The sequence below is a fragment of the Ursus americanus genome, chromosome 18 (genome assembly GCF_024610735.1).
Source record: "Ursus americanus isolate L20-20 chromosome 18, mUrsAme1.1.p, whole genome shotgun sequence".
NCBI classification, from domain to species: domain Eukaryota; kingdom Metazoa; phylum Chordata; class Mammalia; order Carnivora; family Ursidae; genus Ursus; species Ursus americanus.
In genome coordinates this window covers 20462970-20489117 of record NC_142144.1, presented here as the reverse complement: position 1 = coordinate 20489117, position 26148 = coordinate 20462970, and the positions used below count along the sequence as shown (strand labels likewise).

At 42.0% G+C, this 26148-nt stretch overlaps 1 protein-coding gene and 1 pseudogene across 2 annotated transcripts; both read right to left on the bottom strand.

Moving 5' to 3' along the window:
* Positions 1–1047: 1047 nt before the first annotated feature.
* On the bottom strand, positions 1048–5411 carry LOC123803411 (large ribosomal subunit protein P1 pseudogene; annotated as a pseudogene).
* Positions 3380–24297, bottom strand: INIP (INTS3 and NABP interacting protein). 2 transcript variants are annotated; one of them, XM_045814798.2, is made up of 6 exons: positions 24124–24297; positions 22897–22979; positions 14624–14667; positions 11268–11370; positions 8345–8435; positions 3380–7199 (listed from the first exon to the last, which is right to left on the bottom strand). In XM_045814798.2, exons 4-6 carry the CDS (start codon positions 11303–11305, stop codon positions 7104–7106), a joined length of 225 nt encoding a protein of 74 aa, XP_045670754.1. In that variant the 5' UTR covers positions 11306–11370; positions 14624–14667; positions 22897–22979; positions 24124–24297; the 3' UTR covers positions 3380–7103. The 2 variants fall into 2 exon arrangements, with proteins under 2 accessions (XP_045670754.1, XP_045670753.1); XM_045814797.2 differs by lacking the exon at positions 14624–14667.
* Positions 24298–26148: the final 1851 nt, after the last annotated feature.

The window sequence follows — 26148 nt, the reverse complement described above, 5'->3', positions numbered from 1 at the left end:
AGCAACAATTTATTATTTCTTAATAATTCTGTGGGTTGACTCGGCTACACACTGGACAGTCCTGCTCTATGTGGCATCAATTGGGGTCACTCACTCGGCTGCATTCAGCTGGCGGCCAGCCTGAGCAGGAAGGTCCTAAGTGATTTCACTCACACGTCTGGCACCTCAGTGCTCCCCCTGGTGGCTTCTCCGTGTGGTTAGCTTGCAGCATGTGGTCACAGGGGACTGACTTCTTATACACAGGCTGGCTTCTCCGGAGAGGATTAGAGCAGAAGCAGTCAGGCCTTTTTTTTTTTTAATTTATTTTTTTCTTTTTAGAAATTTTAGTTAACATACAGTGCGCTGTTGGTTTCCGGAATTTCAGCTATCAGGCCTCTTAAAGAATAGGTCCAAACTGACATAGCTTCTCTTCTGCTATATCCTATTTGTTAAAACAAGTCACCGGGCCAGAGGAAACAGACTCCACCTTTTGATGAGAACAGTGGCCTATGCCTGTGGGGATGGGAGGAGTTGAGGGCAGTCATCTTTGGACACTAACCACCACAAAGGGAGAGATCAGGGCTGTGATAGAAGTTTGAAAGTTTACATCAAAAACTGGGGATGTACTGTATGGTGACTAACATAATATAATAAAAAAATATTATTATTTAAAAAAAGCCAAAAAACCCCCCACATTAGTTCCTTAAGGAAACTTAGCAAATAAAAATACATTTGCACCTAAAAAGAGATAAATCTAGTATAACTATTGGAGATTTAACTCTTTTCTTTTAGATAAAAAATATTAGTAAAGATTTATAATACCTGAAGAAGTATCAATTAACTTAACCTAATTGACATTTATAAAACACTATATCCAATGTTTGAATAATACACATTATTTTCAAGTTCACATTGAACATACTCCAAGATGGGCTATATGTTGGGCCATAAAGTAATGTCAATAAAATTAATAAGATTGAAAGAAAAAAAAAATTTGAAAGTAATCGGAAGATTATCACTATTAAAGCCATGGTACTGGATAAGATGACCCAGGGAATGATTCAAGGTAGAAAAGAGATGGAAAAGTCTGATCTCCAGGGTATTCCAACATTTTGCATTTGGAAGGAGAAGCCAGGAAATGAGACTGAGAATAAACAACTAGTAAGTAGGAGGAAAACCCAGGACAGTGAGGTGTGGTGAAGACCGGTGCAGACAGCATTTTAAGAATGAGGGTGTGTCAGTGTGGAAAATGCTGCTGAGAGTTCACGGAAGACTAGGGATGAAGGCTGACAACTGGATTTGACCAGTGGAGGAGGGTGTTAGTTCACCCTGAGGCTGTCGATGTCCTGAGGACAAGGGTCGAGAAAGGCTGAGGAGATGAAGACTGTGAAGTAGGAGTCCAGGTCCTTAAGGACTTGGCCCCTAAGGGAGTGCCCAGACATGCTGTCAAGGACACTGGCATGGCGTGACTTTTTTAAGGGGGGGAGGGGACATGCATTGTACAGAAGTGAATTTAAGTTTTTATTTAAATTCCAGTTACCACAGAGTGTAGTGTTGGTTTCAGGTGTACCATGTAGTGATTCAGCACTTCCATACGTCACCCCATGCCCATCACAAGTCCCTCCTTAATCCCCATCAGCTCTTTATCCCATCCCCCCTCCTCCCTTCTGGTAACCCGCAGTTTGTTCTCCGTAGTCAACAGTCTGTTGGCTTTAAGAAGTGAATTTTAAAATGACGTTAAAGCAGTATTCTGGAGTTCTAGCAACGAGTGAGCCAGGAACTAGGTGGACCTAGATATGAACCCGAGCCGCTTCCTCCCGAGGCACAAAGACACCTGTGGACCCCAAGAGAAAGCCAGGTATCAGTGAGGTGGGAGGGGGACAAAGGAGGGACTGAGAAACGGATGGAAAGTGTAGGTATATTTTGGTGGTTGAAACAAATTCCAGAGATCACGGGAGGGTACTTGGGAAGGGGCATGGCACGGAAGGGCTAAGGGCAGCAGGTGCGGGGCAGGAGACCAAGGGAGGGAGCTCGGTGATGATGGAGGCGGGCAGAGGCGGTAGCAGAGGCAGCGCTGTGTGGATGTGAGGAGAGATGCGGGTTTGAGTTCTGCTTCCCACTGCCTAGCTGCGTGGTGTGTGGTGAACACGCGAGTCACCAAGTCCGTGCCCCTCGTATTAGGGTACTTAGGTGGCAAATGGCAGAAAACCGACTTTAAATTGCCTTAAACAAAAATAAGGATTACCTCCCATACCTGGAAATTCTGGAGGAAGGTAGCATATTTTAGTGACTGTTTGACTCAGCAACCCAATGATGTCATCAAGGACCAGTCTCTTTGTATTTCTCTGCTGCCCCTTTCATGGCAGTGGCTTCATTTTAAGACTGGTTTCATCTCACAGTCACTATATAAATATAAACTATATATAAACATTGGTATTTACTTGTGCACATCTAGAAGGACTCCCTTTTGGTAGCATTCTCAAAGTTAAGAACACGTCTTTTCCATAAGCCCAGCAAATCTCCCCCGGAGTCTCATTTGGGTTGAATTTGGTTAACATGTCCGGTCCTGAACCCATTCCTGTGGTCTCTCAAATGCCACATGCTGCACCTGGCTGGGCCAAAAATTCCTGGATCGGCATGTCCCATCTCCCCGTAAAACCAAACCAAACCAAAATGAGCCCCACGTTGGGTGCAGTGATTACTTGAATGAATGAATGAATGAATGAATGAATTTTAAAATATATCCAAAAAACAGGGGGGTTCAGCTTTTTATTGAATAGGTTACGGAAGAGGTTTAGTCAAAAAGACCAAAGTCCACGCCATCAGCAGACTCCTCGGATTCTTGCTTCCACTTTCTTCTCCTCAGCTGGGCAGCAGGGGTGGAGGGAGCAGGGTCCGTCAGCCCCAGCCCTGCAGTTGAGGCTCCCGATGTAGACATTGGCCAGGACCTTTGGAAGCAAGCCTGGCCAGAAAGGTTCAACATTGACCCCCGCTGCTTTAATGAGGGCCTTGACCTTATCCTCATTGACTGTCCGCTCATCGTGCAGGACGAGGGCCCGGCAGATGCAGGCGAGCTCCGAGGCGGAGGCCGTGGTGCGGACAAGTACTGCCAGGCCCGGGCCCTGTGCTAGTCGCTGGATGAAGTGGCCTTAGCGTCTTCGGAAAGGTGAGCATGTCCGCGCCTTTGGCCTCACTTCTAATTATCACAGTATACAAATATATCCCAATCTATCCACACAAGTCCAGCCACATTGGACTTCTGGAGCTTCACGATGGCCCACGTCTGCTCGGCCTCTGTGCAGGCTTTTCCTTTGCTTTCCTTTGCTTTCACTGTTGCTCTCTTAGCTTGCCTGGCTGAAATCCTCTTCACTCGGAAGCCAAGTTCATATGCTGCTGCTGCTTCTTTTTTTTTTTTTTTTTAAGATTTTATTTATTTATTCGACAGAGATAGAGACAGCCAGCGAGAGAGGGAACACAAGCAGGGGGAGTGGGAGAGGAAGAAGCAGGCTCCCAGCGGAGGAGCCTGATGTGGGGCTCGATCCCATAACGCCAGGATCACGCCCTGAGCCGAAGGCAGATGCTTAACCGCTGTGCCACCCAGGCGCCCCTGCTTCTTTTTTTAAATAAATATCTATTTAAGTAATCTCTACACCCAAAGTGGGGCTCGAACTCATGACCCCCTGATCCAGAGTCCTATGTTCCACCAACTGAGCCAGCCAGGCACCCCTCAAATGCTTATTCTGTTGTAGGCTTCACTGGTCTATCCGGGCTCATCCTCTCACTAATAAGGGGCAACCACTGTTATCTGCTAGTGGGCTTGTCTCACCAGCTCTAGATTCTCAGGTTGAGGACAATGAAGTTCTTCTCCTCCTCAGCCTGTATTTGCTCATTTAAAAAAAACTGTGTCCACTGTGCATAGAGGTGAAGAAGAACAGCGTTCAGTAAGTGCTGGCAGAGCTGGTGGTCAAACGGGACTCGTGCCGGCTGGCGGGACGCTGGTCGTGGCGTGACTTGTCATTCTCTAGGTTGATCTTCTATTCTCGGTGTTACCATATTTGCCAAAACCCTTGCCTCAGTGGGCCTTAAACTCGTAGGAAGGCTGAGTTTCTATGCTAAAGTGAAGGAAAGAACTGAGACAACTTAATGAGACATTTTATAGATTGCTCAGGGGAAACAAAATCTCTCTTTGAAATTGCTGACTCATTTCAGTTTTAATTCCAGAATCATACAAAGCACGGTAATCTGTATTATTTATTTATCTATCTATTTATTTTTTAGAGAGGGAGGGGGGGATAGGAGGAGAGAGAATCTCAAGCGGATTCCACCCTGAGTGCAGAGCCTGATGCGGGGCTTGATCTCCCAACCCTGAGAGCGTGACCTGAGCCAAAACCAAGAGTCAGATGATTACCTGACTGAGCCACCCAGGCGCCCCTATCATCTGTATGATTGAGCAGTGGCTTTCACAACTTTTTTTTGCCATGACTCACAGTAAAAAACAACAAAAAACCCTTTCCATCACAACCCAGGTCATATATATTCATTCATTCATTCCTTCAGGTACTGGTCACCCTCTATATGCCAAATACTCGTCTAAGCAGAATACAGTCGTGAACAGAAAGGAAAGTAGGGAAGAAACACAAATCGTTGCCTCAAAGACCTTACATACTGGTACAACATGCAACAAACAAAATAAGTAAAACACACAGAAACAGGAGATTCATGAAACAAAACCTATTACAGCATGCCATGCACTCTCATGCTTCCTGTTTTCAAAAAAAAAAAAAATGCTGGTCACGCTCCATTAAACCATTAAGTTGGCTTCTCATTTCAGTAACAGGCTGAGGCCTGCACTTTGAGAAATACCGGTCTAGACAATTTATAAAGTAGGGGAGTGTGTGCTGTTCCTACTTCACAAGCGAGCCAAGAGTGACATGCCAAGAGAGGTGAAATGAGTTACCCCCATTCCCCCCCAGTCAGGGGGAAGCAACACCGAAGCTTCACCTCAGGGCTTCTGACTAGCGCGCTGCTTTTCCCGCTGTGCTCTGCAGTCCCCCAACGGTCTTAGTCCCTCCTTCTCTTTCACTGTGAGACCCTGACCTTTGCCTGGAGCAGCTCTTGCTGCCCTTCCAGGTAAAGCCTACCAATCTTTCCAGGCCTATCTAGACTGTTGTGTGCTCTGGGGGCCTCTTCTGTGGCGTGCTACCCTCCGCCTTCCTCTGTCATTTCTGCTGTCCCACAACAGGCTCCTCTCCCTGTGACCTCCTTCAGAGCAGGTCTCCTCTTCTCACCTCCCCCCACCCCTTCCGTACTCCGGTGCTTTACAGAGTGCGTACCCACGAACACGTGTGGAACTGACCTGAACCTGTCAGGGGCTCACAGGAGAGGGGTGGGAGGAAGTGCTTCCCAGGCAGGACTGCAGGATTTAACAACATGTAGTTAAAAGGCTAAGAGCTTAGAAAACATACCACTGAGAAAAGATCTCTTTACTACATTATAGAAGTCACACGTTAGGTAGAGACTTCAATGGCATAAAAAGTATACAATCCAAATTGTTGATCTCCTTAGCAGCAGGAGATATAGAACCATGCCAGTCGGTCACGTGGTGCACAGAACATACACTCTCAAAATAATTCAAGAAAACGAGGGCCACTGTAGAAGGCCCAAGGAAGCGCTAGATGGCCCCGCGGCAGGACAGGGGCCGGGGACCTCCTCAGCCGCAGGGAGTAAGGGCACCTTTGCTATAATAATGACCGTTATAATGGGAACGGCTGTCACCTCACCCAAGTGCAGAAAATTAGTTCAAATTCTAAAGAGAAAGAATCTTAATGGCACTGCCAAGTCTAGAATTCTCTACTTCGACTTTAATTAGTTTGGGTTAAGCTAGGGCTGTGCGGTTGGTGCAAATATCTAGGAAAGGAAGGAAAGAAACTCTTCGAAAAGGGAGATGAACGCCAATTAAATATTGACCCAAACTGGAATTTTAAGTTTAAATTTCATCCTACCACCAGAGATGATGGAGACTTAAGGCTAATATGAGGTCAATTATAAGTAGTTAAATAAAGTACTATATCTGTGATATAGTATAAAATATAATTTCAATCCTATTAAAGGTTAAAAAAAAAAACCCATGTAGATTTTAGCTAATTTTAGCCAAGTTTCAGGGACACAGAAATCTATGAGTTTAAGATAGATATAAGGAAAATCGAATTCCTTACTCAGGTTTTTCAGACTTTGTTTTGAATTAGAGATTCTAATTCCCTAGGACTGGGGTAAGGTAGGAGGGACTGCATACTTAAATAAACACCCCACATTCTGTTCAAGATGTGTCATATTGAGAAACTTGCTTAACCTAACTCCTGTGAGTAATTAAAAAGGGGCTCAACTTGCATCTGTTTTTAATTAGAACAAAAATGGACAATAAAACGTGGGCACACCATATGTGTCGTAACCCTACATAAGAGCACGTACAAACTTTTAAATCACATTTCTTATCATTGTTTTTAATCGCAGTTAGTCACATAATTTATAGGAGCATAGGTTTATAAAAGATGTTTAAGCCTGGTTGGTAACTTAGTCTTACCTTAGATTTTCTTTGAAAATGGACAATAAGGGAGTTCATTATGAGTTGAAGAATATTTCAGGATGACATGTTGACTATAAACACAAAAGGTACACTGATAGCAATTCTACAAACAGCAACTATGAATGTAACTTATTTAAGCCCGTTGGTTCACATTTTTACAAGCACCCTCGTTTCTTTGAAGTTAAGTACTATAAATGGTTCGTGAACGTCTACTGTGGACGATGATATATTCGATCACCTAGGAGAGGGGTGGGGGGCGAATTTATGTGACCGTCCAATTCAGAGTCTGATTTGGGTTCAAAAATCAAACTGTGTTCCAGTACAGTCACAGTGGCATCATCAGTTCCTCAGGTAACACAGTTCCCAGAACTCTCATCCTCCTGGTGACCCTCTTTTTCTGCTCTGATGTACACGTGCCTTTCTTTAAAGAAGCAAAAAAGTACAAAAGTTCACCAAAGTTCTGGAAGTCGGTCTGTACAGCACTAAATGACAGCAGCCTTGGCATCTGATATCACAGTCACTTTTGCTACAAATCTTTCCTTCATTCTGGGTCAAGGCGAGGTAAGACGGGAAGAATAAGATTCCCAAAGGCAGAGTCTTGAGTTATGAAGTATCCAGAGGAGTGTGCGTGTGCGTGCTAGGGAAGGTGAAAAAACAGGCAATTAAGCTATTAGAAATCACGATTTTTCAACCAAGGCGTTAAAATTACTCATCCTTTCTGAGTGCTTAAGACCAAATTTATTTTAAAAATCAGTTCTGCTGCTGCTAATTTTGTTTAAATACACGGGAGATGGACAGTAATAAGGAATTTATATTAACAAGCTGCACCAGGCACTCATTTATCAGACCCACTCTGTCCTCTGGGATTCTCTAAAGTCAATAATGAGTCAAAGACATGAATTACTTTGTTCCTTGGAGTGGGGAAAACTTGCAACAAAGACCCCAAAAATCGGCCTTTGATCAACAAAGCAGGAGCTTGAGAAGGAAGGGCAGTAGTTGGGAAGGGAGTGGGGTGGGGTGGGCAAGGGAGCTGACTACTGGTGATTAAGATCCTGACATTTTGTGAAGAATGTTGAAATGTAAGTAACAGGAAATCACCAGTGACCTCCCTCTGTCACTAGAGAAGGGAAGACTGTTTTCAGGTTGCCTTAAGTGAGATGGTCTCTTATATCTCTTCCAATTCTGAGATTCTAAGGTTTAAAAGCATAGGTAATGATGGCTTCGTCAAGGTCTGTGGGAATGTTAGTGAAACTATCCAAGATCACTGTAATACTAAAGCTGTTTATTACTATGAAGAACAGTATTTTTTTAAATCGATGGATTATCATATTCCCATGGTGAGTTAGTCTTTAAGCATTTCCTGCACAACTGGTATGCTGACCATTTAAAAGAGAATCCAAACAACAATAAACCAGTAAGATTATCAAGGGGTGGAACAGCATGACAAATTTGAAAAAAAAAAAAAATGTATGTACTATTAAACTAGCCAGTTCAGCTTTTAAGATCATTCTGTGCACCCAAATATCCTGAATTCTTGTACGCAAGCGATCCCTTGCCAGGCACAACACATGACCGTTGTCAGAGCCATACGAGATACTTTCGTGACTGCTGTGTTGGTCCTTCAAATCCTTTGGGCATGACTGAACGTCGGAAAACCACTGCAATTACGTGTGGAACGTTTTTATTGATATTGCCCCACTGAAATACGATATAGGAATTGTGCTGGCTTCCAAGACCCAGGGATTCTCCAATGAGACGGGAATGTCAGTCCACTTGGCTCACCTGCAAAGCCGCCTTTTGTTGGGCTGCGATGTGCTGCTGCTCGGCATGATCCCGGAAGTCCTTATTAAGAGAGGGTCTCGAGAGCGCGATGCTACAATGGGAATCTCGGTTATTTGGCTGGTTAAGGTAGTAAAACTTCCTGACTTATTTTTTTTTTTTTTTAAGATTTTATCTATTTATTTGACAGAGAGAGAGACAGCCAGCGAGAGAGGGAACACAAGCAGGGGGAGTGGGAGAGGAAGAAGCAGGCTCCCAGTTGGAAGAGCCCAATGTGGGGCTCGATCCCCGAACGCCTGGATCACACCCCGAACCGAAGGCAGACGCTTAATGACTGAGCCACCCAGGCGCCCCGAAACTTCCTGACTTCTGAATCACATTTTTCATTATATATTCTTTTTTTTTTTTTTTTTTAAAGATTTTATTTATTTATTCGACAGAGATAGAGACAGCCAGCGAGAGAGGGAACACAAGCAGGGGGAGTGGGAGAGGAAGAAGCAGGCTCATAGCAGAAGAGCCTGATGTGGGGCTCGATCCCAGATCGCCGGGATCACGCCCTGAGCCGAAGGCAGACGCTCAACCGCTGTGCCACCCAGGCACCCCTCATTATATATTCTTAATAGGGATTAAAAAAAAAAAGACCTTCCAGAATAAGTCTTTTTTTCCTTCTCCCAATGTTTACATTAATATATATGAAGAAAGCCCATGTTATTTTACTGGGGCTTCAAATTACCTCTATTTTTGATTATTTTTTTGGATGATCTATGATCCCCTACTTTCCAACTGGGTTGAGGTACTCCAGTCTAGCATAAGGTTATATTTATGATGAAAACAGAAGCACTGAATGCTTCAAGGTACAGCATGTGAAAAGACCTGGGCTAAAGACCTTGGCGTGTTTGAAGAAATTAAGAACCTGATAGGACTGGAGGTCAGGGTTGAAAAGGGGTGAAGTGGGTTGGAAGAAAATGATACTGGGGAGAGAAAGGCAGGTGCCAGGGTATGAAGAGCCTTGTGAAATAAATTAAGAAATGTAGATCTTATCTTCAGAGTAAAGAGAGACTCCCAGAGAGTTTAATAAAGCAGAGGAGTGACAAGATCACAAGTACCACATGATGGCTCAGAAAGACCCCCGCTAGGCAGACTGTGGTGGTCACCTCCTCAACAACTGTTTATCTCCCCATTTCCTTGCTAATGGAATCCAAACTTCGTTCAATCATTGGTGGTCCCATGCTTCAGGACTGGCCAGGCTCCTCCCTCAGGGGAGGCAATCCGATCGGTGTAAGACAATGCCATTCCCCTTGCTGGTTTCTGGTCTGGACAAGAGAAAGATACGCGGTTCTGGGCAACTAGGCTTGATGGGCAGTCTGCTGGAAGGCTTCTGGGAACATTCTCTGCACTCTTACAAAAGGAACATAGGACAGGAACCTTTCTGGTTTTGGCCTCTATAGTGTATAGTCTATCTAGTGTAGGGTGAGGCTGAGACTACGGCAGTCATATTCGGACAATTAGGGAGCTGCTGGCCCACAGAGAAAGGTGGAAAGGAAGGCTGGAGGGAGGCCGGAGCACGGCTCACACTGTTGGCCGCTGCGTGAAGCCACTCTGGAACCACTGGCTCTTCACACTCCTGGGAAACAAACACCGTAATGTGTATGCCAATTTTCTTGGTTTTCTGTTACTTCCAGAGTAAAATATCCTAACTGACACAAATGATAAATATATTCAGGGGGACTGAAGACTATGGGAAATTCAGTGAGGAAGCAGCTGTTGTAATGGAGGTAAGAAATGGGAATGGCCAGGACGAGTGTGGCATCCGTAGCCATGAAGAAAAATAGGCCGATCTGAGACATGTTTCAAAGTATACACGTAAGAGAACGGCAGTGGCTCAGAGGTGGAAATGAGAGGGGTAATAAACGAAGTCCACACTCCTGACTCTGAAGACTAGTACATCTGTGCCATTCGCTGAGACGAGAAACCCAAGACTAGGCAGTGGTTAGTGAGAGCTCGGGAAGGGAAGAGGAGTTCAGCCTGGGACACACGAAGTCTGAAATGCCTAAAGGATATCGGGGTGGAGCCACCCAAGAGGCAATCTGGGACTTGGGAGAAAAGACTAGACAAAAGTTATCGGCACATAAATAACAGGTTACAGAAGTGGAGGCAACTGGCCAGTGAAAAGCTGTGTGAAGACAGGAAACTGGCTGTAGGACTGAACTCTGAAGAGCACGGACATTCACGAGACAGGCAGTGGAGACATGTCTGCAAAAGAAACCAAGACTGTGTGTCACTGAGCCAGTGAAGCTGAGGAAAGAGAGTATTTTAAGAAGGAGGGAGAGATCGGTGGTGTCCAACAATGCCAAGATGTCTAATAAGAGAAGGTCCTCGGTCTACCAGATTTAGCTACCACGAGCTGCAAGTGACCGAGGGATGCACCTATTCTTAGGAAGGGGGAGAGGGGCTCTCGAGTCAGACTGGAGTGCGCTGAGGAGTCAGTAAGTGAGACAGTAAAGATGAGGACAGACAGCACTTTCAGCACTGGCTGACAAAGAGGGGGAAGGCCAGGGTGGCGGCTTAATGCGATGGAAGGAGGCAGAAACTGAACACGATAAAGATTAAGCCCCTACATTTTACCTGCTTTGCAGAATGCTTAAAAAGTGGGACGCTGACAATAATTTCAGCAACAAACCAAAACCACACAAAACCCTTTTCTTTTTTTAAAAGTAGGCTGTGGGGACCATTAAATATTCTAGTTAGAATTGAAATATTTAAGATCTAATCAATTCATCTAATTTTTTCAAATCTAACTAAGAAACAAAACATTACATGTAAATTGCAACGTTACAAAGACAAACGCCTGCCAACCAACTTGAGGTATTTTGTCCAAGATCTTTTTTATATCACTGAATATGAAAACCACATTATTCTTCAATACCTCGCTCCAGGATGATTAGTTGAAGATTGGTTCTGCATTAGTAATTTTCTTTTCTCTTTGTCCAGTTCTGCCAAGATTGCAACTCTGTTTTTATTTTGAAAACCTAGAAAAAGGGGGTTGGGAGGAAAGACAGCGAGAGAGAGAGATAAAAAACATTTTAGAGCTATTTTTATACACCCAGGCCATCTAAAAACCCAGCAACCAAATTCTGTTCTCTAACAAGATAACAAACCCACTCGTGAGTAGTTCCCCTAGATGGTTACACCGTGTTCCTCCTGCTTCCCAGCGACTTTACCAGCACAGCCCATGGCTGGATGCAAAGTAGAATGCTGACTGAGGACTTTGAAGACTTAGTTTTAAAGAACTGTAATCACTGAGATTTTCAGGAGAAAAACATCAACAGTCATGCTCAGAGCCAAACAAAATTTCTTTTTCTCAACTGCCTTTATTCAGAAATGGCACACAGTCTTTGAAGGAACAAGTCAAAGAACTGCAACCGACTACATAGCAATGTAGTCGCTACGGGGCACGAAAAGGTGTGTCCTTTATCAACTGCTTAATCCTGGGCTTGATTTTGACCCTCAAATTACATAAGATCTAGAGCAAAGGGTGCAAAGTTCTGGCCCAGGAGCAGCATCCAACTAGGTTTTAAAATCCGAATTAGGGGCAACTGGGTGGCCCAGCTGGTGAAGCATCCTCTTAATTTCGGCTCGGGTCATGAGACTGAGCCCCACATGTTCGGCATTGTGTTCAATGGGGAGTCGGCTTGAGATTCTCTCCCTCTCCCGCTGCCCCCGCCATGGGTCTCTCTAAAATTAATTAACTAATTAGTTAAAATCTGAATTACATGCCAACATGTAAACATGGAGAGAATGTAAACAAAATCCTCAGATTTCTTGCTTCTCTTGAAACATCTCAAACACTAGCAACAAGGGATCTGGATACCCCCTTGGTAAAAATTAACTAGAACGAAGAAATAATCATCACTATTTCATCACATTAAAAAGACACCGGGTCCTCTCTAGCTTATTACAGTCCTTATCAACTTGTTTATATGCCTGTGGGCATTTGAGTTTGATCCCTGATTTAGAACAAAAGAAGTGGAAAGATAAAAGGCTGGAAAACCAAGTCCAAAGTGAGTTCCCTGTAAAGTGGGGAATGCTTTCCAAGGGAGAGTAGCGCTCTCTCATTTGTATAATGAAGATGCATAGATAGATATAAAGCAAGTTACACCACTGGGTGTATTTCTAGCTAGAGGACGAGACGTTTTTCCACTTCTCAGAAGAGGCTGATGAGTTCTTAGAAGATAATTATGTAGTTCCCATCTTTGTAGGAACTTAGAGATACTGTAAATATAAAATCTGATAGTGTCTAAATTATATGATGAGCAAAATAAATAACTGCACTGAGAAGTACTGATGTGCTGTTTACAGAAATATCCATGACTCTCAAGATTAATTTGTTCACAAATAATATTTGAAAAATAATATTTTAGGGTCACTATCAGTAAAGGAATTGTATATACATAGAAATTATATGTACAAAGCATTAAAAAGACTACATGAAGATAATTTGATCAATAATGTTCAGATAAATACAAGCACAACTGAGCTTTTCAATGCTCTTCAATGTGTTTAAGTTTACCTATATTATTTTTAAATGTCCTCTGTGAAAAGGAACCAGAGTTCTAGGGAGAGTACTAGCTGCATGTCTTAGTGCAAGAAAAAAAAAATCAAGATGTGCCTGGAACGTCTTGTTGTCAGAAAGCAAAAAGGTGTTTTGTTTTTGTTTTTTTTTAAACATCCAGGTAGTGCTGAAAGAACAAAGAAGCCGGGCGCCTGGGTGGCTCAGTCGGTTAAGCGTCTGCCTTTGGCTCAGATCATGGTCTCGGGGTCCTGGGATTGGGCTGCATGTTGGGCTCCCTGCTTAGCAGGGAGTCTGCTTCTCCCTCTCCCTCTGCCTCTCCCCGCAACTCATGCTCTATCAAATAAACAAATACTTACCAAAAAAAAAAAAAAGAAGCAAATTTGAGGTTAGCCAGGCTGTCACAGTTGGAACATTAAAGAGAAAAATAATTATAGCTAAATGGAACAAATTGAATCTAGGATAAGCCATGACTCCAAAATAAGATACAAAAGGGAAACTTAAAACACATAAAAATATAGTTGCAAAGAAGGGTGAAAATAATAATTATTATAATTAATAATTAGGTCAGTTGTAATAATTATAGTTAATAATTAGGTTAGTGTTAACATTTAGGGATTTGTTTCTCCTATTAAGTATATGTCTGTTTATAAAGCATAGCTGTATACTTTTTTGTTTAGGTACACGGAGGCAGGGGTAGATACAGGGAACTGGGGCTAAGCCAAATAGTTCCGGAAAAAGCAGGTTATGGACCAAGAACAAGAGAGGCAGACTCAGCACAGGTTCGTTCACACACACACACACACACACGCACGCGCACACACACACACACCATTTAAAAGGAGCCCCAGTGGTGATGAGCACCCATGTCACACAAGGACCAAGCAGAAACTGTGAGTTCTTTTTTTTTTTCTTTTTTTTTAAGATTTTATTTATTTATTTGACAGAGATAGAGACAGCCAGCGAGAGAGGGAACACAAGCAGGGGGAGTGGGAGAGGAAGAAGCAGGCTCCCAGCGGAGGAGCCCAATGTGGGGCTCGATCCCATAACGCCGGGATCACGCACTGAGCCGAAGGCAGACGCTTAACGACTGCGCCACCCAGGCGGCCCAGAAACTGTGAGTTCTAACTGGATGAGCTGGTGAAACTCTTAAAGAGAGCTAAGTGTAAGACCTAATGATCCCTGACCTGTTGGGAGATGAAATGCATTAAATCCTGGCAGTAAAGCTACCAGAAAAGGGCAATTCATAATGAAAACAGAACACAGAAGTGTTTCATTTAGGAACTAACTCCACGTTGCAAGAAACTAAAAATCTACGAGACAGGCATGAGCTTAAAAAAATCCCATTATAGGGGCACCTGAGTGGCTCAGTTGGTTCAGCGTCTGCCTTTTGCTCAGGTCATGACCCCAGGGTCCTGAGATCGAGTGCCGCTTCGGGCTCCCTGCTCATCGAGGAGCCTGCTTCTCCCTCTCCCGGCCCCTCCCCCCTCCGTTCATGCTCTGTCTCTTGCTTTCTCTCTCTCTCTCTCTCTCTCAAATAAAGAAATAAAATCTTATAAAAAGAATCCTACTATTAACTCAGCAGGTAAGGTTTAACGATAGAAGGGACCCAGCGCACCAACACAGCTTTTAAATCATCTTTAAACGCATAACCAAGTCTTGCGCTTTGGCTGAGAATCAAACTTATCAAAAAACACTAAATCTTGACTTACCTGAAATTTTGTTTTGTTTTGGTAGTGGTAAGATTACTGTAACCCTAGGAAGGTATAGAAAGATTACTATAACCCTGAGTAAGTACAGAAATAAGAATCTGGGAAGATTATTATAACCCCAGGAAGATATAAAAAAAAACAAGTACAAAAAGGATCAATTAATTAATTAAATATTTTAAAATAGATTTACGTGTACTAAGTTTGGCAATGATTACAAAGTAAAGTATTACATAGTCATATTAATTATAATTCTAATTTAAACTATTATAGAGAATTTAACAAATAAGCTTATAACCAATTCTAAGTGTTTAAAAATTTTTAGTTTAGAAGTTACTTTATTAGATAAGTATAGGTTTAATACACCATTAATTAAATCATGAGCAGTGATGAGTAGTTTTCTCTATACACAAGATCCCCGTGGACTTTAAAGAACTCATTGAAGTATTTAAACAAGGGGTCACCGGAGTGGGCTAGCCCATAGCCTTCCCTCCCTGGTAAAGACGGGATAATGCCTATCTCTGTATCTCCTTTAGTGCCCCACATTCCCACCCAGAAGCCCAAGTTTTATCCTTATAACCCCTCCCTCTTACTACCCACATCTAACCAATCGCCAAGCCCAATGAATTTTATGTCCTGAATGTCTCTAAACAACCTCCCTTCGCAACTCCTTTTCCACAGTCTAACCAAGCAAAATTATCTTTTGCACAATATTCTAGACCTTAATATGTATCAACAGGCAGGTGAGAGCCACAAAGGCTACTTTACAGAGAAAGGGTATGGTCAGATCTTTTAGGCTTTTATTTTCTGATCTATGCTTTCTTCTTGATTTTTAAAAAATACAGTATTATTTTACATGTCTGTTTTGCACAAAAAATTTGCATTATAAAAGTATATAAAAGTCAACAGATAGCACTTAGGAAATAATAATAGCTTATTTCAAATTTGAAACTTAAGGCACACGCTAGGTGATCTATCTGGTACACGAAGTATAATGTTCTAAGGTTCTCCCACCTTTAGGGTTTATACAAACGAACTCTAACTAGGACGTCAATACATAACATTTAACTAACTGTTTTATTACACTCAGTACACGAGTTGTTTTTTTTAAACACTCACCTATCTCTTGCCATAATTTAACATTTGATTTTTACATTCTTTTAAACATATCATAGTTACATGTAACTTTTACATTCTCAGAAGCATGAGAGTTAATATTTCTTGTACAGTACTTAATATTCCTTTATAGTTAACCTTTTTCCTAATAAAATTCTCTTAGAATAAAGCAGCACACTCTAAAAAAATACTTCTACTTTTAGAACTATAACCCTATCTCCATTCACAATCATATATATTTTCATTTCTACATCCATTCATAGAAACATGTAACTCCCACACATTTTTTTGTTACTAAAAACATTCCTGAGGAACTGGCATCACATCAAATTGCATTTAAAACCTAACAGCTGATAATCACTTTATATGAATAGCTCCATCACACTTACATAAGCACTAACTGGAATTTGTTTTATTGGAAAAAAATCTATAGCTAAAGAATGAAAATTATTCTAAAATATTATTCAAATCCGCTCAAGTGGTTATCCCACAGGCTATATATTCTTCACGACTATACATTAAATCGACGTATCATACTTAAGAGACCTGTTTAGTATTAAAGGAAAGTCACTGTGGCACTATTAGTTTAACATGTTCTAAGTTATTTACTGAATCAACATATATTTATTGTGTATTCATCATATACAGGCACTAGGTAGGTTCTAAGGATACAATGATGAGCCAAAGCTGGACATGATTCTAGCTCTCATGGTTTTCAAACAGTCCAGTGAGGAGAGAGATGATCAAATAATTACAGCAATGAATGTATACTTAGAATCTAAGATGAGTAGTCTGAAATAAAGAAAGAAAATTCTATAAGCATTTATAACAATCCATTACTTTGGGAATCAATGCTGAATAAATTTGACCTAGACTGGGAGTAGGGGGAGCAGTGAAGGCTTCCAGAGAAAAGTAATGCCTGAACTGAAATCTTAAGGACAAATAAATCAGTTCATTAGGGGTAGGGGGAAAAAATAACACTTTCCCCTATAACAAGAGCACTGTAGCTGCAGTGTTGAGAATAGGCTAGACAAGAGGAAACAGGAGACCACGACAGCAGAACGAGCTAGAGATGACAAAAGTTGTTACCGGCCAGGGAAATGGAAAGATAGGAACAGATCCAAGAGCTATTTAGGAAGTTAAATCAACAGGACACTGAAAGAATGTGAAGTAAGGAATGACGAAGAAGGTGTCATGGATGGCTCCTAGATTTTTGGCTCATTTAGTTAAATGGTGAATTATTTCTATTTTTCTATTGCTACTGTAACAAATTACTAGAAACTTAGTCTCTTAAAACAACACAAATCTATTATCTTACAGTTCTGTAGTTCTGTGGTTTTACGGGGATAAAATCAAGGGCTACATTTCTTTCTGGAGCCTCCGGTGAAGAATCTGTTTCCTTGCCTTTTCCAGTTTCTAGAAGCTGCCTGAGTTCCTTGGATCTTGGTACCCTTTCTCTGCCTTCAAAACCAGCAACACTATATCTCTCTGACCCTTCTATCATCATTTCTCTCTCTGACCATAGCTAGGGAAAAAATTTACTGCTTTTTAGGACTCACATGATTAAGATGGGCCCACCTGCATAATCCAGGATAATCTTCCCATCTCAAGGCCCTTAACCTTAATCACATGTGCAAAGTTCTTTTTGCCAGAGAAGGTAACATAGTCACGGGTTCTGGGGCTTATGAGATGTGCATCTTTGGTGTGGGGAAGGGATCATTTTGCCTACCACACTCCCCAGTAATACATGCAATGTATTCAGTGGTTAAAGCTCAAACCTCATCCAGGGGAGACAGCTTGATGTCTTAAGTCTTAACAGAATAAAAGCACATAACATTATTTAATTAACATGAGTTGATTAGTACCAATAATTAGTCTTTTTGGTATCTAGTTAATGGCAAACACTTCTTGTATCTGGAGAGACAGAAAAATTATTCAACTCGGGGCACCTGGGTGGCTCAGTTGTTAAACAGCTGCCTTCGGCTCAGGTCATGATCTCAGGGTCCTGGGATTGAGCCCCATGTCGGGCTCCCTGCTCAGCAGGGAGTCTGCTTGTCCCTCTCCCTCTGCCCCTCTGCTCATGTTCGCTCTCAAAAAAATAAAATCTTAAAAAAAAAATTATTCAACTCTTAGGTATTTTCAGTAAAGTCCAAAAAATAGCTATCAAAGGAAAGGAATGAACCCTAGTGACCTCCCTGTTTTCAAGTTCTCTCTCAATCCTCAAGGACTTACTCCTTGTAAGCTACTGACACTTTCTCTGCCCTTTTGACGTTTCCCTTCTTCAGGACTGGCTAAATAAGATGAGTTATCTTCTGCTTGAACCGACCTTCCCTCATCACTCATTTTTCTTTTCCTCTTTCAAACTCCCAGGCCCGTTTCATTGCAAGAATTTTCTGCTTAATAACAGATGCAGAAGAGATACAAAGATTAAGAAGTCTTTTTGTATCCTAGAGCTCCCAATTTTTTTCTTAGATGCTACAATTAGAATGTTCTAATCCCTCAGCTAAAGTGCAGTATGGAAAAACAATGAACAGGGTACTGGGGCAGAGAATCAATTTGACTTCTCGTATCAGTACTACCAGTTACGATTTCATATTGAGAAATTATCTCACTAGACAGGACCAACGGAGACAACAGTAACAACTTCGAAGGGTGGTTATATGAGGTACAGAAAATAGAAGTAAAATACCTGGCATACAGCGTGCCTCGTGGTAATTGCTTAATAAATACTAGCTATTACTATCATCTTGCATTCTGTATAAGTTAGTTAACATCACTAGATTCTTCTCAGCCCCATTCTGCCAATTCACTTTCAGTGAATAGTTTTTCATTACCAAGAGCACAACTGATCAGCACGCCGCTTTCTAGGTTACACTCACATGACAGGCCTCCCAGGCCAGTCCGAATGGGCCTGGGGATCTCAAGCTCTCTCCTAACTACACACAAGATCTGAAGCTCCTTTACAACATATTCTACCCCAACTCAGTTTCAGTCCTGTTGCAACCTGGGGCCTACAGACCATTCCTAGCACATCAGAAAAATACTGTGCTTTGCCTTCGCAGCTAAAAATGAGACAAAAAGAAATCTAGCTTAAAAAACCTACTGCAAATTGCATCTTTGCATCTACACTCCCCTTCTAAAAAGTACAAATACAAGAATTTTTAATTATTTTTACATCAGCGTAAATTTTAATTTACATTTAATTTACATCTTAATTGAGAGGTAGCATACCTTGCTTTTCTTCTGGACCATAGATGGTTTGGGGTGAGACTTGTATTTGGGCCTGAGGCCAAGCAAGACACCTCCCAAGAGCTATGCCACCCCACTCCTACATAGCACCCTGAAATCACGGCTAAGAGCACCCAGAATGGCCCCAAGTCAAAAGTTCCCACCACCTGATCTTCAGGGCTTATAGTTATTACTATAAACATTTTAAGATAACTAGAAAATAAAAGAATCAAAGTATTTCACTGGGTTTCTGTGTGTCTGAAATCAGGTGCCACCACAAGATCATAGGACCTTGATATTTACGAATAATGAAAGATTCTTTACATAGTACGTTGGCCAAATTCCAATTTGAGAATCTGCCTCTACATATGAAAATTCTCAAAATGTTACTTATCAATCACGTGGTTATTAAGAACCAACCAAATGTTCCATACTACGATGGATGGGGAGGAGGCTTCAGTGACTGTGTGCCAAGAGCTTAGGAAATTTAGCATTCCTGACTGCTTACCACAGTACGACAGACTGCTAGATCTGCTAGAGGGCTCAGTGAACACAATGGGATTCTGTCTCCTACACCAGAGACACTAACAAATTGCAATGTACAGATCAGGATTTTTTTTTTTAAGTCATGGTCCTTTCAGCTATCATTGTAAGATAATTACGGCACTTGGCATTCAAACTCTGTATTAAGTAGTTCCTATACATATAAAGAGTGCAGAAATAATTTAATATAGAAAGTAAAATGCAATAGATCCAAACAGATTAGAATTTTAAAATGGTCACTGGGAGTCTATAGAGCATGATAGGGACTCCCTCTGCTGGTGCCTAACAGCAGCTCAGGACAGCACCAAAATCACTGACAAAAGAACAGCAGCCAAAGCCTTATCTAAATTCACTTCTCTTTAGATTAGAGGATGTTTCACAGCAGATGTGATTATGGATCAATCAAAGGCCACCCTAAAAATGATTGTTTTATTGCAAATGCTAAAAAAATAACCAGCAAACTGTAAATCTCAATTATTGTGCTATTAGAACAGATAGGTAATTTAAAATGTCTTTTCATCTGGACTGCATTGTGTGATTTTTAGCAGTATATTTTCCTTCCAAAATAGACATCTCTTTGTTTTCATTTTGGTTCAAATTAAATTATTTTTTATCTGATAATCTGATGAAAAGAAGAGATCAAAGATCAGAAGGAAATGTTGACCTGTGATTAATCCATAGAGCACACAAATCACACATGGTTACTTGAGAGAACAGAATGGTATTAGCTCGCTACAGATGTCACCGTAGCTAGGTTTTTACAATACTACACTTCAGTAAAACTCACGGAACCTTCAGGGTGCCCTAAATGCAGCTAATATACTAAAACAGGCGTAACAAAACAGCAGACTTCCAGTAGTTGCAGAGTGGTTCGGTTACACTAACCCTGCCACAGTATCATTATAAATTCTGGACAAAAGATTAAAAATTCATTATTTGGGGGCGCCTGGGTGGCACAGCGGTTAAGCGTCTGCCTTCGGCTCAGGGCGTGATCCCGGCGTTCCGGGATCGAGCCCCACATCGGGCTCCTCCACTATGAGCCTGCTTCTTCCTCTCCCATTCCCCCTGCTTGTGTTCCCTCTCTCGCTGGCTGTCTCTATCTCTGTCGAATAAATAAATAAAATCTTTAAAAAAGAAATTCATTATTTGAAGGCACCAGAGACTGACCAATATCAGACAGAAACTGCAACTAGTGAGATTTGGGAATTTGTGACCTTTTGTTCAGTCCACAAACAGTTTGGATAGCCTCACCTTACTAGCTTTGAGTTATCAGAGGACAGTTCAGGGCTGGCAGAGTAGCGAGAAAATGAGAGGAGAAACCCAAGAGGGAAAGGCAGGAGGACTAAAGCCCAAAACATGCCTATACAATCCATCCAACGTTTTTGCTTCTTGCTACGACTACACACGGCAATCCCAGGGGGATCAAGCAATAAAGCAGCACCTGGAAGCTGAAAAGACTGAGCAGAGATTTCAGCTACTGCCCAACACAAGGAAGACAAGAGTCTGAGTTGTGTTGAAGGCTTGCATTTGCTAGAACAAAAATACATTTCAGAGGAATACAAAAGAATCCAGAGTCTCTATAATATTAGTCATAATATCCAGTACCCAATAACAAATCACTAAGTATAGCGAGAAAAAGGTGACCCACACTCAAAAAAAAAAAAAAAAAAAAAAAAAAAAAAAAAGCAGTCAACAGAAACCAACTCCAAGATAATCCAGATGATGCAATTAGCAGTGACAACCTGTATCTAGACTCTAAAAAAAAAAAGAAAAGTTAATGATAAACCAGTTTTTAAAAAATGAGCAAAAGACTTAAGCAAGTTAAAAAAAAAAAAAGGTTTACCAGGGCCAGGTAGGTACAAAAAAGAGCTCGACATTTGTCATCAGGGAGATGCAAGTTAATACTACAATGAGATGTCACTTTACCACTAAAATGGCTAAAATTAAGATGACCTATAGCACTATATATAGAGTACCCAGAATTTTCACATGTTGCCAGAGGGAATGTAAATTGGTACAGCCAGTTTGGGAAAAGGCTTGGCAGTTTTTCAAAACGTTAACCATATACTCAGCTATTAATCCAAATATTCACAAAAAGACTTATAAACGAATATTCAAAGCAGCTGTATTCACAATAGCCAGAACTGAGACGACCCCAAAGCCCCTGAACAGGAGAATGAGTTTTTTAAAAACGCTGGTAAATATATACAGTAGAACTACTCCATAAGAAACACAATGAACTATTGATACGTGGCACAACATGGATGAAACTCACAGTTTAGTGACTGAAAGAAGCTGGACACAAACAAGTACACACTTTATGATTACATTTATATGAAGACAAAACTAAGGTAAAAAAATCAGAACAGAGATAAGTAATAAAAAAATATGGGTCAAACAAGAGTTCAGAGTTGAGAAGGAAAGGAAATAGAGGTTTGCTTCAAATCTTGAAACGACATAACTTACAAAGTGGGATTTAATACTTTCTCGAGATTAAATTTTATTTTTTAAAACTTATTTTTAAATAAAAACTTCTCTAGGATGTGTCTGACCTAATCTGTTTCAGAGAGCTTCTAAACAGAGGTGATGTGTATGAAAGTTTCTGGAGCAAATGAAGATAAAGGCATGGATATTGCCTGGTGACGATATAACCTCTTTAAAAGTGGTTCTGATTTAAGTAGACAACACAGATGTCAGAGGAGGACCTAAGGTTTGTGATGTGAATAATCTTTTTATTATTTTTTTAAGAGTTTATTTATTTATTTGTCAGAGAGAGAGCGAGAGAGAGAGAGCTCACACACGCACATGAGTGGGGTGAGGAGCGGAGGGAGAAGCAGGCTCCGAGCTGAGCAAAAAGCCCGATGTGGGACTCGATCCCAGGATCCTGGGATCATGACCTGAGCCAAAGGCAGACGCTTAACCAACTGAGCCAACCAGGGGTCCTAATCTTTTTTTTTTTTTTTTTAAAGAATGTTATATATTTATTTGAGAGAGAGCAGATTGAGATAGCGCAGCACACACGAGCAGGGGGAGGGGCAGAAGGAGAGGGAGAAGCAGACTTCCCACTGAGCAGGGAGCCTGATGCGGTGCTCAATCCTAGGATCCCTGGGATCATGACCTGAGCCAGAGGCAGACGCTTAACCATCTGAGCCACCCAGGCATCCTCGATGTGAATAATCTTAACACAGGTTAAAAAATAGGATTAATAGCTATTAAAAATGTTATATATCTGAAACAATGTTGGACTTACTTTAAAAACAGGGTTTTTACTTTGCTATTCATTTTTTATTCTGACTACAGTAACTGTTCTATCCTAACTTTTCTATTAAAACACGTTTATTAAATGGGGGGAAAAGTTCCTAGTAGTAAAAAGTTCCAGCATGCATTACCTTGTCCTGAAGGGTTTGTTGCCATATCTTCCTATTTTGTTTCAGCTATGCTCAGTGGCAACTGGTCAGCACTTTATAGTCACCTGCAAAAAAATATGTGTACACGTATATAAAATGCACCATACTTCAGCAACAAACTACAAGTTGTCAGGAACAGCTCGCCACGCTACAATGAAACGTTTTCAGTTTTATCATCTTTTCAGAAATACACATCTGAAAAGTGCACAGACTTAAATCATAAATTTAAATTCTGCAAGCCCCTCACGCATTTAATTAAAACAGTAAGGTTAAATGTTTACTCTTGTAGATGTTGATGCCAACATTTAGCATTGCTGTCTTTAATATTCACCATTACGTTGTATTTACCAAACACTACCAAATGTATCAACCAACTGATAGCAGCAATACAATCAGTGCTAGACAGAAAAAAAAAATCACTCTATTGTGCTTCTTGATTGACTTAAAAAAATATATCCAGCAACTACTGTGTATACTGAAAGCTAAAAAGGAAACATGCCTAAAATTTATCAAGTACACACTCTGCACCATACACTGTGTAAGATGTTTGAAATTCTTTTACTTATCACCATTTTATAGATGGGGAGATCAGTACCCAAGGCCGCAAAGCTAGTAAGAAGGCTGTTAGTTTCCCAACTTTGTGGGTTTTGTATTAGGTCTTGGGGAGATCGCAAATGAGCAAGACCCTACTCCTGTCTTCAAGGAACACACGATTCCAGCGGCAAAATACACTCTCATTCAAACAACCATACTAAAAAGTTTAACAAACGCGCTCTTTAAAAGGAGCAGACAGTGCTCCGGAAGCAGAGAGGAACTGATTCTACTGGCGTGATGAGGGATGCCTTTAGGGGAACCAGGGAAAAGTACAAGGGCTGGCAAATAGATTTCGGTTTTGAACAAAATATCCTTAGGTGCTCCTGCGGCAGAAGCACAGGGCGAGCCAAGGCGGATGGGACGAGAGGAAAGAGGGCCACCTAGTGAAGGGAAACGTAAAGCAGGGATGTGACAGGGCGGCACCTGCGTCTCAAAGGGTCCTTGCAGGAGGGCATGGAGGGCAGGCCGGGCGGGGCTGCGACCAACAACATCCAGAGAAAGGGAAGTGAGGAAGGTGGGTGCCACGCTACCCTAGGGCAACAAAGACAGCAGCAGCCGATCAGCGCCGGGGCCACACACTTTCCTCCCCCGGGGCCGTCAGGCGGTCGTACTTACCGGGGCCACGAGAGCGCCCAGGACCCTCCTCGCTGTCCGATCGCTCTCTCAAAGGGGGCGCGACCACTTAGGGACCTGCAAACAGAGCCCAACTAGCGGCTCTACAACCTTCCCGCCCCCGCGGCGCTTCCGCCTCCTGCCTGTCGTACACCCGAGGGAACGGAAGTCCCGCCTCCCGCCTTCGTCCAGCAGTGGCTGCCCGCAGCGATCCGTGTTTTAACTGCTGCCCCGGTGCAGAAGGCCACTTCCTCTCCGAAGAGTGGCAGCCGAAGAGGCTCATGGGAGATGCAGGCCGCGCTGTTGGGGGCGGGGCCCGAGTGGGGCGGGGCCCAGGGGGGTCGCGGAAACGCTTGCCTCTGGCTCCGCTGGGCAGAGGCGGGGCCGACACCAGCTGGGTCCCCAGCACCGCGAGTGGCTCTTTTCTCAAGGCCCCTACTGTTCAGAGAAAAGTCGCCAGCCCGGCCAGGCCTGTGACGATAGGAATGCACTTCGGCTGGGATGAGGGAAGGGCCAATCTTCCTTCACAGGCTGGGCTGGCTCTCGAGATTCAACAACCATCTGGGGTTGTGCGCCCACACACATCCACAAATCCCAGGGATATGTTTTTGTTTGTTTTTTATAGTTCACATAATTATACATAAGAAAAGCACAAAACATGTAGAAATTTTTGCTACTGTGCAATAATCTGTTCAAGAAATGGCTGTGCCACATCTCAGAACACCAAGACCCTCACTGATGCCAAAGTCCAGTGCAACGGATCTGCATATTTACATTGAAAGGTAACCGTGTATTGATGTGTGTCACCTGTTCTGTGGTCGGTAACCCCTGTTACGCATATTTTCTAGAATTTGAACATACATTCTTAATAATCGGTATTTGCTCAATGGTGAATGTTTATAATGCACAATTTTGTTGTGCATGGATCTAGGACTGAGGTAATAACACTACCAAGCATTTATTGAGTGCCTTCTGCAAGCTAGGTTCTTCTTCTGCATCAGCTCTGGTCCTGTCATTTCCTGATTTATGTATGATTTATATTTATCTATTCATATATGAAACTCAGAAATGTCGAGTTACTTTATGTGAAGTAACAAGCAGAGTTTCAAAGGAGTAAATGTTTGCCAGATGCTAAGGCCCGCGTTCTTAAATCTCACACATTGTCTGTGCTCTGGAGGAAGGAATTCCTTTGAGGCCAGGTCTTGCTGACATCTTTAATACAGATATAAAGTGTAATATGTGAGCTTTCTGGTAGTGAGCCAGGGCGGCTTTTCAATTAAGAGGGCTTTTTGAGGGGCGCCTGGCTGGCTCAGTTGCAAGAACATAGGACTGTTGATTTCAGGGTTGGGAGTTGGAGCCTGAGGTTGAGTGTGGAGATTACAATCAATCAATATTAAAAAAAAAAAGAGAGAGAGAGTCTTGTGGTTCCTGGTTGGCTCAGTCGGAAGAGCATGGGACTCTTGATCTCAGGGTTGTGAGTTCGAGCACCATGTTGGGTGTAGAGATTACTTAAAAAAATAAAATAAAATCTTTACAAAAAAAGGGGGGGCATTTTTGAGTCCTAGACTGACTAAAAAGACAGCTGGGTTATATACGGCTGACAAAACCTTAATGAAATTTTTTTGGCTTTAGGTGGCCTGACTAGACAATACAGAAACCGGGGCATAAGAAAACTCCAGTCTAAGTCCGATTTGTTTGTTTTAAGTTTTTATTTAAATTTCAGTTAGTTAACATAGAGTGCAATATTAGTTTCAGGTGTAGGATTTAGTGATTCATCACTTACATAAAACACGCAGTGCTCATCACAAGTGCTCTCCTTGATGCCCATCCCCCATTTAGACCATCCCCTACTCACCTCCCTCCAGCAGCCCTCAGTTTGTTCTCTATCCTTAAGAGTCTGTTTCCTGGTTTGCCTCTCTTTTCCCCCCTTATGTTCATCTGTTTTGTTTCTTAAATTTCATGTATGAGTGAAATCATATGGGATTTTTCCTTCTCTGACTGACATTTTGCTTAGCATAACACTCTCTG